This window comes from Rhinoderma darwinii, chromosome 2 (assembly GCF_050947455.1).
Source record: "Rhinoderma darwinii isolate aRhiDar2 chromosome 2, aRhiDar2.hap1, whole genome shotgun sequence".
In the NCBI taxonomy this organism is placed as follows: domain Eukaryota; kingdom Metazoa; phylum Chordata; class Amphibia; order Anura; family Rhinodermatidae; genus Rhinoderma; species Rhinoderma darwinii.
Window position 1 is genome coordinate 384,741,487 of NC_134688.1, and position 15,597 is coordinate 384,757,083.

Genomic DNA, 15,597 nt, shown 5'->3' on the forward strand with positions numbered 1-15,597 from the left:
ACTGAAATCAGGTGTAGAGACACCCTTCTGTATGTTTGGCGGTAGAGACACCCTTCTGTATGTTGGGCGGTAGAGACACCCTTCTGTATGTTGGGCGGTAGAGACACCCTTCTGTATGTTTGGCGGTAGAGACACCCTTCTGTATGTTGGGCGGTAGAGACACCCTTCTGTATGTTGGGCGGTAGAGACACCCTTCTGTATGTTGGGCGGTAGAGACACCCTTCTGTATGTTGGGCGGTAGAGACACCCTTCTGTATGTTGGGCGGTAGAGACACCCTTCTGTATGTTGGGCGGTAGAGACACCCTTCTGTATGTTGGGCGGTAGAGACACCCTTCTGTATGTTGGGCGGTAGAGACACCCTTCTGTATGTTTGGAGGTAGAGACACCCTTCTGTATGTTGGGCGGTACAGTTTCCGTGTAAACTCTACGACGCCCGGAGAGTATGATGCCTGGGTCCTATTTATTAGAAAGAGACCCGTGCACAATACTATCCAGGTGTGCAGGATTGTCTCTCCACGTCCAATGTCAGTTCAGGCGAGAAAGTAAAACCAGAGAAACGCTTTAACCGTGCGCGTTCGCTACTGCACCACTATTGGACCAAAACAGCATGTTTGTATGCGTGGATATAAGGTGCGTAGCATTCCTGCTTTTAAGTTCCTAAAACAATTTCCTATTGAACACCACATGTAAAATCTTACAAGTGATTAGAAAAAAAATGCAGAAGGCCAATAAAACCATTGTGTCAAATTATAATTTCCCATTCACTCATAAGAAACATCTGGCAGCTAAGAACCACCGAGAACTCTGAAAACTGCAAAATGTGAATGTTGCCTATTCGGGAAACGGGAGAAGGGCAGAATAACCCTCTCACATGCTCATAAGTGTGTCATGTAACTTGTATATCTTGTTCTTGGCTATGTACGATTCACCATGCCACGACATTTATAGATAGACATCATTTGTTTTTCATTGTTTATTATCTTTCTCCAGGAGAAAATGAGACAACAGCAGATTTTCAGGCTGATAAATAAAACCTCTGCATAACTGTGGTGGGATGAGATCAGACAAGAAAAATGAGAAACAGAAAAAAATATTACCCTAACTATTCTTCCTGCAACCGTTCTATAGAACACATTTCAATGAGATCAGATTTGCGGTCACTTGATTCATTGCAGAAATTTCCTACACTGTATGTTATACATAAAACAGACCATGGCTACATGCAGTATAATGGAACAGAGTTCACCATACGAAGGATTTCAAATTGTACATTTAAATTTACATTTCTAACAGAAACACCTATGGATCTAAAATATGGAGTCCATCGTAAAATAAAAAAAATTAAATATATATAATTCCAATCAAACAAAACATTATTGCTAGTGAGAAGCGTTGTTGTCTTGTGTTACATCCACCAAAATGATTCTAGTTATTTTGTTAGGTGGAGGTTAAGAAACGTGAAGGGAAGGCCGGCCACAAGTCCAGCTTTGGCGCTGCCATTCTCTACTTGGTACGATCTGGAGGGAGGGAATCGGTGAGGCATTTCAGCTGTTCTTCTCCCAGTTTGATTTTGTCTTCCAGTTCTCGTTGCTCGAGGATGAGTGCGGATTTCATCTTCACAAAGTGCTCATAGTCTGCAAGGTTCTCTTCATTAAGATAATTAGCCAAAATGTCAAAGACGGTACGTTCACGGCGGTCCAAGTTTTCTTTCAGCTCCTTTGCGTCTTCATGCTGTCTGGTCAGCAACTTCCGCTTCTCAACTAATGTCCGCTGAAAAGATAGAAACAAGCGATGATTACTGTAGGAAATAGGAACAAGAGACTTTTGGCTTCATGTATCAACCAGAAGCCAATTTGAACACACAAGGTTCATTGCATATGCAGGGGCGTAGCTAGGGTGGGCAGGCGGGGCATGTGTCCTGGGCGCAACTTGAAGGGAAGGAAGGGGGGCGCCGCAGTGCCGCTACTGACCAGGTGCCGTTGGTACAGCTGCCTCCAGTGGCGGAGCTACTGCTATAGCATCCATAGCAGCTGCCAAGGGGCCCATGATGGCATGAGGGGGCCCATGCCGCCCAGAACCAGGCATCTGGGGCCCCGGATGACTGCCAGATTCAATTGTATCTGGGTTCTTAGGACGCAGATACAATTAAATACTATGGCGGAGCTAGCATCCTGCTGTGCCATTCACTATGGTGCTGGGACAGGATCAATGTTCAGGCCGGCACGATGACGTTAATGTATCACGCCGGCCTACGCAAGGGTCCCGTCTTATAGGCCGCTGAGGAGCTGCTCTGTTCATCGTGGGAACGGGTATAGGTGAGTACAAGTTTTTTTTATTACAACAGGCGGTCTGTGTGGCACTATCTACAAGGGGCGCTGTGTGGCACTATCTACAGGGGTGTGTGTTTGACATTAACTACAAGGGGGGTTGTGGCACTATCTACAAGGGGGGGCTGTTCATTATGTCACCAGAGTCACATTAGCCTCAGTTATACAATCTGTTTTAGTCAGGCACTGACCTCTTTAATATATTTTCTTCTAATATATTGTTATGTTAACTACCTTATATAACTATATTGCTTGTAAAATGTACAATGCTTGAGTTACATAAAACATTTTTATGCTTATGTTAGGAAAGAAGTTGGGGGGGGGGGGGAGCGCCAAACTAAATCTTTGCCCCGGGTAAACCTCCGGCATAGGGTAATTCAGCAAAAAAAAAAAAATACATTAAAAAAAATAGATGGACAATGACTAACATGTAGTCAGTATCCGTTCTATGCAGTATGTCATGGATAATCAAGAGAATCTAACTGCCTAGATAGATTTATATTATAAGAGTCATCTGGAAAGGCGGCTCTCAATCATTATACTTGTACATACCCTTTCTTCTGGGGAGGCATTCTCGTCCAGGTTATTAAGGGCATTTTCCACCCGAGCGAGCCTTCCAGAGAGCGACAACAAGAGATTCACAATTTTTTCCAGATCACCAATGAACATTCGAAACTTGTCAAATTCATTTGGTTTGCAGACTTCTTTCACTATAATCTCAACCTCCTCCCCTAAAGCGTTGTTACATTGGATATCCTCTAGGAGAGTTTCTCGAGCGTCACGTAGTACTTGTAGCTTCTTACTGATGCTGTCGATGAGTTCTTGCTGTGGTGAACAGAGAGAAAAAAAACATGTTAAAAACGACATCTACTGGAGTATTGCTTCACTGATCTCCAGTTTGTTTCCCCAGCATATTCAGAACAAATTCACTGATATTGTGTAGATTGAGATTTATTAAAATATCACTTTTGTTAATCAATTATTACCAAGCTCCAAAATGCATTCTAAACAAAAAGAATAAAATATTGGACTCCCAGATTACTGGGATAACTATATCGCTCGCTTCCAATCACAATTGTGGGTAAATAAAAAAGGTCAGATATAGATATATATCAAGTATATTTATATGGGGTATAACTCCCTGTCTATACAGCTGCCCCTACTATATGACTACCTTATTAAAGAGGTTAAAAGTGGGGTTATAATACTTATTTAGGAGTATTTGTATAGGGTATTACTCTCTATCTTGATACCAACCCCTACCATATGACTAATATATTATTCCCTAGGTTCTGTTCTGTTTGATGAACAATCCCAGTGATGCTGTCCATATAGATCCAGATGGATGGCTATCATTGAATTGACGCCGACAATCGGGACCGTGACCCTCATTACCAGGGACGTGTTGTTCTGTTTGGTGGTCAATATAAAGACTGTCCATATATTATTATTTTTTTCTTGGATATAGACCCAGAATGGTCTATCTTTGAACCGATGACATTTGGGACCGCGATCTTCGCCAATACCGGATTATGATCCTATTTGACTATTTTGGATAATGATTGCTATATTTAGGCAATGCCCCTGTTACCTTGCTAAATAGGGTTATAGGAACTGTCACGTCCTACAAATTGGGGATGCCCTTGTAATCCATTGTCTGGAAGCAGGAGTGAACTCATAATTGCACCCAGGGTTTGGTGTTGATCTACCACAATGGCAGGCAATGCAACCGATAGGCTCTAAAAACAAGCCTCCTTCCCTACTGACCACTTGATTCGTGAGGGGATGGTACGGAGATACACGGGAGGAGCATGCTCTTTAAATAATGAGCGTGCACACCACCACAAGCGGCCTGCATCTGTGCTGACTGGCACCTATAACCGAGGGTGCTATCGTAACTGTGTCTCTAATGAATATATGATGCCAAGTACCGGAGCCCCTGATCAGCCACAGAATGACTCAGTAATGAGGACTAGCAGTTATGGCACTCCCTGGTGTTTTTTTTAATTTCCTCTCAGCACATCCACCTAATGTGTCCAGTGCTGGTGGTCACACATGCCCAGTAGCTCAGTCCCACTGCCCAGATTCTCTTGTACGCAGGAGGTGGAGTGATTCCTGCTATTGTGCAAAACAGCCAATAGAAATCAGAGCATTAGATGCAGTTTCTTCTTACCAGTGCCGAATACATTAGATGGACATTCTGAAAGGGAATCAAAAGAACAGCAGGGGGCGCCATAACAAGTATGTAACAGCAAACACAGTAGCAATTTTTCAATTGTAACAATTTTAAAAATGTTTAACTTTTGAGTGATCAAACAGAGAAATTTAATATTAATAATGGGACAACTCCTTTAATGGTCTAAAGCGATGAAGGAGTTAATGTCTCATCCCTAGTGGTCAAGGGTGCCAATAAAAGTTTAACGTTAACATCTTGGTGGTCTAGAGAGGTAAAGTTGGTAGAATAACTAGTGGTCTAGGATATGAAAGGGTTAAAAGGTACCATCCCTGGTGGTTTAGGGCAGTGAAAGGATTCTTAGAGACATCTCTGGTCGCCTATTGTGGGAAGTGGGGTTTAATGGCCAAATTCCTGGTACTCTAGGGTGGTAAAGGGTTAAGAGACAGCACTGGTAGTCCAGGGTTATGAAAGGATTAATGGAGACATCCCTGGTGCATCCCCAGATATATTTATTTTGAGGGGCATTGTGTTTTCACATATCGTCTCTTTATTGTTTATACAGAGACGAGGAAAGGAATAGTAAATGGCTATTAGATTGAAAATGAATTCTGTGGTGATGCTTTACGATAGCAGGTTTCATTCAATTTCAGTCCGCTCATCTCCGAGGGAACACAACATAATAAGTCTTTTCAAGAGATGAGCTGGCCTGGCTTGTGCTCCAGAGATAATAATGTACTATAGCTGAGGCATGAATAATCTGGAGAGGAAAATCCCACATACAGAACATCAGTCACTAGCCGGTCTCAAAAAATGAGCGGCCCAGTATTGTGCTTTTAGATTTCAAGAAGAGAACACCATTTTTCCTTGTAATAAAAATTCAGTGCAACATGTTCCCCCAGGTTAACAGTCGGTGGATGCGGTAGTGGCAGCACCACTCAGAACCGCAGGCATTTCCCTTCTACATTGTACATGTAAGCGATCAACTGACACATTATATCGTCGCCCTTCAAATCACAGGAGCAATGAATGGCTCTACTTTTTTTTACCGTTTTATAGGAGCAGAACAACGAAAATGCAGATTCCGTTGAACGACGAAGACAACCAGCGCCTGACGGAACCCATTAACTTTAATGGCTTCTGTCAGGTTTTCGTCAGGGTGCCCATAGTTTTGGAGGAAATAATAGTGCAGCATGCTGCGCTATTGTTTCTGGTATTTTTGCCCCGATCTACGTCAGAGGCCCCTAACGGAGCCTCCAACACAGATGTGAACAGGCCCACCGTTAAGCACAATGGTGTGGTGTTCAGGAACATGGGAAGCTCTAATTCTACATTTATCTCTTAGTATTTACAAAGACAGACATATGGCAGAAGGAGACATTGCTTGATCATGGTCTTGATCTTACTTGTTCCTACCAGTTGGAACATAACATAGTTGAGAAAGCAGAGTCTGATCTCATAATATAGTATTAAAATACAATGTGCAATTCTCATGCACCTCTTTGGCATAACCTGATCCTATAATTTAATATAAATGTTGTGCTGTTAAATACCAGACGTTAAAAAGGGTGTGAAGGGTGATCAACTTTCCATGTCAGAAACTAAATTAAATATTTCAGTTCATATGATTTCTAAGTAGGTTGTTTGCTTTTGACGATCTCTACTTGTTAGAAGGGTCCTGATTAAAAGCTGATCAAAGTCTCGTCCTTCTGGGATCCCAGGCGATCAACTGTCATTTGGAAAGCCTAGTAGTAAGTGTTAACTTTCCCTGCAGCGCCACCACAGGGGAAATTAAGCATTACAGCATCCTTTCATATCAATGGATTGTCTGTGTAATGCATGACAGGACAGGTACTTCAGAGGGAGAGACGCTCTTTGTTAATGCGGTCTACTCTTACCTCCCACTATTCCCTTATAGGGTATATAGTAATGGGTTTTCTCAACTGGACAAGCCCTTTAATTAAGCATTATAAGATTGTAACATACAGTCTGACACCTTTTAATTACGAAAATGCAAGCATGATAATAGGGGGTGATGTTATCTGCCAGTCAAACAACTTTTATCCAGCTGTTATCTAATGGGTATTGACAGCTTCAATGGGCTACATATCTGGACATCAAAATGCAAAGGTGCCATTGGTTACACTTGTATTGACATCAATATTTTATACAACAGATTACTGTATTAATTAAAAGGTATCGGAGGCAATACAATATAAGACAAGTTGTGGCTCCTTGTACATGATATGTAAGGCCTATAAACGCCAACCGACATTTATAGTAGCAATGCACATTCTGATTGTTACCTTTTTCTCATATAGATTGTGATCCAACTCATCCTCAGAGCTCTCCTCATTGTGCTGATGTTCCTGCATATCTTTCATTTTAATAAGAAGCTCAGCTTTAGGTGCAGACGTGCTGTAGTATGTAGAGCTGGTTGTCAGAGAGATGGCGGCTGCTTTATTTGGCTCCTCTTTTCTGTAAGATAAAACGCGTAGTTTTTACTATACAACACAATGCACTCTATTCTGAGCAGCCAATGCCCAGTAGACGTTTTTCGTGAAATGGATTCTTGCTATCTGCCAAGTAATGGCATTGTCCACTAGGTGGCGACAATGCAGTACAGTATATCGTGTTTATAAAGGTCACTGTAGATCAACATATAACACAATGAATGTTGTAGAAATGTCACTGTAGATAAATATATAACACAATGAACGTTGTAGAAGCTGTATTTTTATTTTCATATACTGCTACATAGATATGTACTAAATTCAAAACGTGGTGCCAATTTGTGTCTTTACTTTGAAGCGTGTGCAGCTTAGGTAGCAATTTCCTAGAAATTTAGCAAACAGGTCAACAAGGTTGTGCTGACCCCGCTGCCAATATCATTCCAAACCTTCTGGATCACCCTTCCATTCCTTCTCTGTTTGGGTCTATTCATGCTGTGTATGTCGGTGGGATACGTCGGGAAATACCTCTGACAGATGCCACTGTATAGGTACACAGTGGTATCCGTCACCCATATACTCCCAAGCTTAAAAAACCCAAAACAAAAACATATACTGCGCGGTATACTTATTTTGCGGGATGCCTCTGTATGTAATAGTGCAGCAGACTGTGCATACGGACGCAGCCCGATGGAGGTCAAAGGGAAACTCGTTTGGCCTCCCTCAGGTGTATAGGGAACCATGGATACATTTGACGTACTGTATGCGCCAGGAGCAGTGTGAATTCAGTCTTCTTTTATGCCAGTCTGTCATCAGTCCTCCAACTATAGACTGCTGTAAAATCAACATGTCCCCTGAGGAAGCCACGTTGTGGCGATACGCGTCTGGCATCCCGACCCCTTCTTTCTCCTCCCCTTGAATATTCAATGATCTGGTAGTATTTGTATACCTCATGGTTGTATACCTCATGGTTTGATGCAATATTCGGTTTACTTAGATCTATACTACTACATTTATCGGTGAAGTCTTTAGGTAGGTCTTTTTCCTGTTTTTTTTTTGGAGACTGGCCACTTATCAGGGTGGCATTCCCCAGGAGACCAGCCCTAGCATACATTTGCTTTTTAAATGATTTTAACTATGTCTATGTGGTGTAATTGTTATCAATAGAATTAATATTTTTTGTGATTAATATAGTGTCTATACACTTTTTGCCATATACATACCCTTGTGTGTGTTTCTTGTCTCTACTATTGAAGTTGTTCAGGGTATGTGGCAATATATAAGCGGTGCCCGCCGGTGCGTTTTGTGTAAAGTCTACATGTGTTATAAAAAACATTAAGAATTGACATATCAATACATACTTTTCCTCCGGAGGCCTTGGAGATGGGACCTTTGGATGCATTTTTCTACGTTGCTGAGCTTCTTCAAGAAGATGCTCATCCTTTCTAAATATCCCTTCCATAAGGTCCATAGTGGTCATCATTTTGGCATTAGGATCTAAAATGTCCGCAAGAGTCTTATCTTTTCCTACAATTTCTCTCATCAGCTCCTCGGACTTCAGGTCTGCATAAATCAAATCTTTCTCCTTTGAGTTACCAGCTGTTAGAGATGGGTCAGGACTTGTGTTCTCAACAAATTCATGGACTGACTGACTGTTGCTTGCTCTGAACTGATCTTCTGGGTCATGGTCATGTCTTGTATAAGCACAAAAGCGGGAATAGGACTGTTCAGATGTGCTGAGAGTTTTGATTTGGTCTTTGGTGAGACCAGTGGGTAAGGCAGGCGGCTCAATTGCACTCAGCAAGTTGTTCCTGCTTTCCTTCTCTGCATGACTTTCAGAATGGATTATTTTGATGGGAACCATCTTCACTTTAGTGTTGTCTATTACCCTTTCAATTCTAAAAAAAAAAAAAAAAAAAAAAGTCAAGACTATATAGTGCCTTCAAACTAAATTTTCATAACAAAATGAAATTACAAAAAAAAAACAAAAAAAACATAAAATGCACCAAAACATAATAATAACAACAAAGCAAGTATATTGTGGATTGCAGGAATTTAAAATGAATCCCCAAGCTTTGCTAAAATATAGCTTAGATGTTAAAAAACATAAATGCTATGATTTTGTGTTCTATAAAATTACATGGAGGGTAACACAAACCTTGAGCAACTTGAACATCATTCAAGTTTTCTTATTTCTTTACAAAAATACACCCACTAAAATTGATAGTTTAAGAAAATGCTGAGGGTCAAGTGACGGATAAACGGATACATTCAACTTTAGTAACAAGGGGAAGGATTGTCTGTATCCTTATTCTACAGGTTTATATGATTCCAGCAATACCAAATTGATGTGTTTTTTTTTATGTTTTACCACTTTTAGAAAAAAAAATAGCTAAAAAAAAAAATTATTGTTTTGTGTCGCCATATTCTGAGAGCCATAACTTTTTTATTTTACGTCAATTGAGTTATGTGAGGGCTTATTTTTGTGCGGGGCAAACTGAAGTTTTTACCCATACCATTTTGGAATAAATGCAAATTTTTGATCACTTTGTATTCCATTTTTTCGGAGAGCTAAGGTGACCAAAAAAAAAATGCAATTTGCGTGTTTTATATATTTTTTTTTACGGCGTTCACTGAGCAGGTTAAACAATGCCATATTGTGATACTTCGGCCTCTTACGGAGGCAACAATACCAGTTATGTTAACATTAAAAAAATTGACATTGTTTTAGGAAAAAACTAAGAAAAGGGGGGGGGGGGTCTTTTTGAACTTTTAATATTTTATTTTAATATATATTTTTTGTAACATTAAAAAAACCCTTTATTGAACAGTTTTTTACTTCTCCTCCTAGGGGACTTGAACCAGCGATTTTTGGATGGCTTGCATGATGTACTGGAATACTAATGTATTGTAGTATATCGCTATACTGACAGTCTTTGAAGCCTTCATTAGGCCCCCAGGCTGCCATTACAACCATCAACACCCCCCGATCGCATCGTGGGGGGGCGATGGCACGTTGGAGGGGGTGGCCCCCCTGATTCTAACAATTTAAATTCTCACGGTTGCGATTGACCGCAGCATTTAAGGTGTTAAACAGACGGTATCAAAGTGATCTTTGATTCCGCCCGTTGCAGGACCCGCTGACACTGGACCCCGTCCGTTCCGCGAACCTGACGGATTAAGGTCTTAGCGAACGATACAGCTGCTCTGTATACAGAGCAGCTTTATACCATTTCAAAGGTGTACATAGCCTTTAAATTTTCCGCTGAATCCTTGTATAAGTATATATATGTCCTTTTTTGTGACTGATCCCATTTCAGTGAATAATATATTTTAATGTGTTTGATTGGCTTATGGTTGTACGGGACATCCCCTATTCGGAGTCAGAAATCTGCTCGGAGTTATTGACACGAAAAGTTGCATAATGGCTACAATTGTGCTTTAAGCAAACAGTAATGCTACGTGAAGCAGGGGCAAGTCACGTGTGGCCATGTGCTCAGAAGACCGCACCACATGTGATCTGTAAGTGACCTTTCCAAGGATAATCATTTTCTCCCTATTTCATTTTTTAATGCAAGCTGGAAAAAGAGCAAATGTTCAATGCCAACGAGAAAGGACAAAAACCCTATCGTTCAATACCTGCAAATGGAAAAACAATTAAATTTTTCCTGACTGAATTTTTCAGCAGCTTGTAACCGGAGGCTTCCCGTGTCACTGTACATTTCACATGGATACTTTGGGAATGTAAATAATCTAACCTTTCACTCTGATATATAAGAAAATATATCCTCCATTTAAAAAAAAAACAAAAAAAAAACAGCTATAAAAAAATATTTTTTGCGCCAACCATCATCCATAATCTATAGCTTTGTTCATCTACGGACCTGCATGCGAAGGGTCTACATACAAAAATGTGATCAGCATATGTTGGTTAAAAAGTGATGTTTATACCCGACAAGCAAAGCAATAAAACATCCTTAAATGATTGTTTACATTTTTATGGATGAGCTATCATTTTTGTCGATTGTTCTTTCATCATTGCTCATTTCCACATTGCAAATATCGTTCAGATCTGAATGATAACTGCTGAACATTAGTGGGTGTAACAACATATGTGATAAAACAATTATCCATCTATTATAGATCGATATATCTTAGATATAGAATGATGTCATAATCCCATGTCTAAAATCCATCGATCGATCGATCGATTGATATAGATATATATACACACACACATATCAACGATCTGCGCAGTTGTGCCTCACACAAGAAGATTAAAACAACCGGAGGAAGATGCAGTTGAGAAAAAGGTGGTCCAGTAGCTAAGGTAACCACATAATGCCGGAAGCCACTGCTGCAAAACTTTTGCCGAAGACACAGCTGCTATCATTGGAGGTGCAATTGAAATATTTTTTGTGGACCGATCCCTCCTTATGTAACACTGGGGGTCTCCAAACTGTACCCCGATGTCAGGGGAAGCGAGGATTGGGCATTTTGAATTTAAACACGCCCAGTCCTTTGTTGTGCAGGGAGGTAAGAAGGTGGTAAGAGTGTATGGCAGCGGCCGGTCTCTCTCCTCTATTAAAATAAACATGCATGCTTGGTAAAGCTGTGCATGCATGTTTATGTGGAGGTTGGGGAAATACTCCAGCTGTCATCCTGAACCAGCGTTCAACCAACAACTATGTTACGTGTATGACAAACGTATTGCTTTAGTTGTTTAGATATGTGCTAAATGTCGAAACGTTTAACTGTTAATGTTGGGTTAGGTCATGCAAGAACTTCCTAAACCATGTAATTAAAATCAAATTCCATGTTATTTACGTAAAATAAAGCTTTATGTATGAAATCTGTAAATTTAAAGATGTTATTTTTAAGAAACCTGTATCTTCCTCCAACCACCAAAACACTATGGGGGGGGGGGGGGGGACGACATTTTCATACGTCAGTCTTAATTTAAAGAGCGCTGGAGTAAGATGCACTTCATTTATTAATAGATTAATAAATTAGAGGCATTTCTGGCTGTTTGTGCACCAGAAAGTGAAATCTACTTTAGCTCATAGCTAGATTTGCTCTATAATTTACATCAATTTATGGCAGAGATTATAGATTTGTCGGCCTGTGTAAATCCACACCCACATTTTAGATATAGGGTGTGGGCGGCACAAATGCCTAATGCTTTTTAATCTCTTTTTTTTTTCACCGAGCTAAGTTTTTTTCCTTGTGCTAAGCATGGCGGATATTATTTTCTTATAAAAACACCATCAAAAGTGTAATATATCCTTATTACCAAATCTGTTGTTTTCCGGGTGAAAAATCTCTCTAAACACATTGCCACTATGTGTCTCACTTCTGAGCTTTTCGCAGTCCACACCCCGATGTCAGGTTCTTAACGTCTCTATTTACAGACAAGCTGGGGCCGGAAAACAGGAAAGGGAAGTGTCATAGCAAGCTTGATGCGCACAATCCGGACAGCACAGAGCTTGCTAATAACACTAGGTAATAACAGAGAGGAGGGGTTTCGGACCAAACAGCTTGCGATTCGACAGTCATAATGCGCGGAATCGGGTGCCAGGGACAGTGTCAAATAGAACATGGAGCGATAAAAACCACCTGTATTACACAGGTTAAAAAAACACCTATTAGATTATGATAATTTTCAAGTTTTGGTGAAATGACAGGTACTCTTCCATTTTGATCATCAAAACATCTGTTCTGTTTAATGCATTTTTTAACTATTTTCTTGAAATCACTTTAAAAAAAAATAAAAAAAAATCATAGTATTAGATGTTCCCAAACATACTGTCAAGGATAGATATTTTGTTTACAACCAGCATGTTGTGAAGACTTGGAATAAGAAATGTAGAATATATTAGGTTAGGGCAAATAAAATAAAAAGCAAAAAAAACATATTTATAGAAATCAGAAACAAGAAAAACTTTCTATTTAGCGGCCTTTTTGGCAAGCCTTTACCTGGCCAAGCTTTCATCTTGAACTAGAAGGGGAGGCTTATCTGTAAGCTTCTGAGGAGCAAATTGAGGAGATGGTGATCGTGATGGCTCCATCCCAGGTTTCTGAAGATAACCGGGTTTTGAGGACACTTCAGTCTCAGAGCTGTTGTGCTTCTTGTCTAGGTGCTGGCTCACATTCTCTGATGACCCAGAAAATTTAGGGTGGTGCAAAAGGACATTTAAATGTTTATCCGAAGGTTGCACGGGACTGTGGGCCGGTGTTACCTGCAGTTTTACAACATCTGTACTGCTGCCTGGGGAATAAGATGCACTTTTTCCATGAGATGGTGTCAGTAAAGATTCTGTAGATGTAGCAAGTGATGATGTGGAACCGTTCTGACGCCAGTACTTATCTAGTTTTGGCGGCGGTGGTCTTTGCGGAGCTGGTCCACGCTTCTTGTTCACTGGTACTGGGTCTTCCCTTCGATATTCTTCTCCCAACTTTGGGGAATTCCTAGTGCCAGATTGAGATTCTGAAATAGGGACAGCTGAGTAGCTGATATCTTTGCTCCTTAACCTTACATTTTCATTCACAAATCTGTAATCACTAGGCAGTGTTCCAGCCCTTGCCCTGCTTTGTTGGGGTACATTTAGTGTATCTGGTACTTCAGATGATTCATTGGGCAGCTTCCTTTTGTCGTCATATGTAATATCCTCTTCTACTACTGCTAGATCCCCTTTATCTTCTAGCTCCACAATCCTGAAACAAAACATAGAACAAATAGAACTTTAATCACGGTAATCTAAATGCAAACTATGTGTACGTAATTTGACATTATTCCTAAAACTAGCTTTATTAGTACTGATGAATCGGTCATAACATGATGAATTATGGTGCGTTGACGAAATGTTTCCTTAAATACAGTAATAAAGTTAGTAGCTTCAATAATAAATTATGTTGGCCACAAAGTCAAATCAAGACGACATTGGATGCCTAGAGTGGTTGCCTGGAATTTTTTTTTTTTTATCCAGCCGTCGTATTCATGAATAAAAAAGGGATTTGCAATTTACTGTTTTAATAAAACCTTGCTCCCTCGTGCGCCCCCTGATCTGAGCATCGTTGCATTTTGCATAAATTTTCCTGACTCTCTGTGCAATGTATGGGACATCCGTACTTTGCATAGAAAGTGTTTTCCCAGCATGTTTGACACGGCCACAGCGGGAACACACTCTCTGTGCAACACAGGGGTCTCCAGTACATTGCTCAGAGAGAGCGAGGGGGTGGCCCCATGACCTGAGCACTGCTGCAATGTTTACCTGCAGCGGCGGTTAGCTCAGCAAGCCCCAAAGGGAGGGAGAGAGGGTGTTTTAAAAAAAAAACAAAATAATAATAATTTAATTACAAAGCCCTTTACAAAAACATCATATTAAAAAAAAAAATATGTTATTATTTAATTCATTACCAGAATCCTGCCCTGGCCCTTCGGCACTACATGCCTTGTTATTGGTAGCCAAGAGGTGTGTACTTACACATTGGCTTACATCACAAATACCGACCATTCATGAAGTTTCGGTACAAATGAAGAGATATATTTTGATGGATAGACTGGAAACGGAGAGGGTGGCAGAAACGCAAACTGCACAATTTAAAAAAAAATGGAAGATATAGATCTATAAACATTTTCAAACCAGTGATATTGTAGAATTGATGACATCCTTTGGGCAAACTTCATGGTATCACAGTTAAAATTTGGCAGATACATTGGGAAGGTTGAAACAATGAAATTGGGGAAGGTGGGTCTTTATAATTTGAAATGATTCTTTTGGCTCGGACATATATGATCTGGATGTGTGCCTGAGATCCATTTGCATTGGGGGGTGGGAGGAGAACATTGGGTATGGTTGGGTGGTATTTTTGGGGAAAATACATACCACTGTTTTTTGTACTGCATTGTATAATCCTTTGATATGAGACCCTAATGTGGGGTGTAGTTGTGTATTATGTCCAGTCAAAGTGAATATATTGTACATATATATGTTTGTCTATGAGTGTTTTTGAAACTCAAATAAAAAAAAATATAAAAAAAAAATTACAAAAAAATGTTATGCACAAAATAAGTGATAGGTGAACTTCACTCAAACTGTACACCATAGAACACACTATTAAAGAATTATGGTTCCAGGGATTTGTTCATCTCTGCCAAAAAAAAACCCTGTTTTTAACTTAGGCGATGTTCACATCTGCGTTCAGTATTTCCGTTGCTCTGCTCAGCCATAGGTGCAGATCAACGAAAACACCAGACACACAGGTTCATTGCACCACGGACACCACCACCGGCTGACTGAACCCATTGAATATAATGGGTTCCATCTTGTTTATCTGCGACGGAGGCTCCTAACGAAGCTTTCAACACAGATGTATTTAACGAGGCCTTAGATTTCCATTTGTGGTTACTCATCTTAGATGTTGCCATGACAAATATACAATATCATTTTAATTGCTATATGGTCTGCAAAGATCTATCCCTGTGAGCTTCCTCACTCGAACAATTCGGAACATATGTTTGTAATGGTGAAAGATACATATTACGTACCTTGACAACTAGCAAGACCAACAATATGTTCTACAAGTGAATATGAAACAAAACACTAACAATGTGACCACTTTTCTCCATATACACACTCATTGTTC

The 15,597-nt window shown here is 40.2% G+C and overlaps 1 protein-coding gene across 3 annotated transcripts in view; it reads right to left on the reverse strand.

The window, feature by feature from the left end:
* Positions 1 to 959: 959 nt before the first annotated feature.
* Positions 960 to 15,597, reverse strand: part of SHROOM2 (shroom family member 2) — a 180,927-nt gene continuing 166,289 nt past the window's right edge. For all 3 annotated transcript variants that reach the window (XM_075853973.1, XM_075853972.1, XM_075853974.1), the window contains 5 exons: positions 12,928 to 13,665; positions 8,313 to 8,849; positions 6,808 to 6,979; positions 2,881 to 3,153; positions 960 to 1,771 (listed from right to left, as the gene is read on the reverse strand). In XM_075853973.1, the coding sequence (XP_075710088.1) occupies positions 1,505 to 1,771; positions 2,881 to 3,153; positions 6,808 to 6,979; positions 8,313 to 8,849; positions 12,928 to 13,665 (1,987 nt within the window). In that variant the 3' untranslated portion in view covers positions 960 to 1,504. The remainder of the gene's footprint in view (positions 1,772 to 2,880; positions 3,154 to 6,807; positions 6,980 to 8,312; positions 8,850 to 12,927; positions 13,666 to 15,597) is intronic.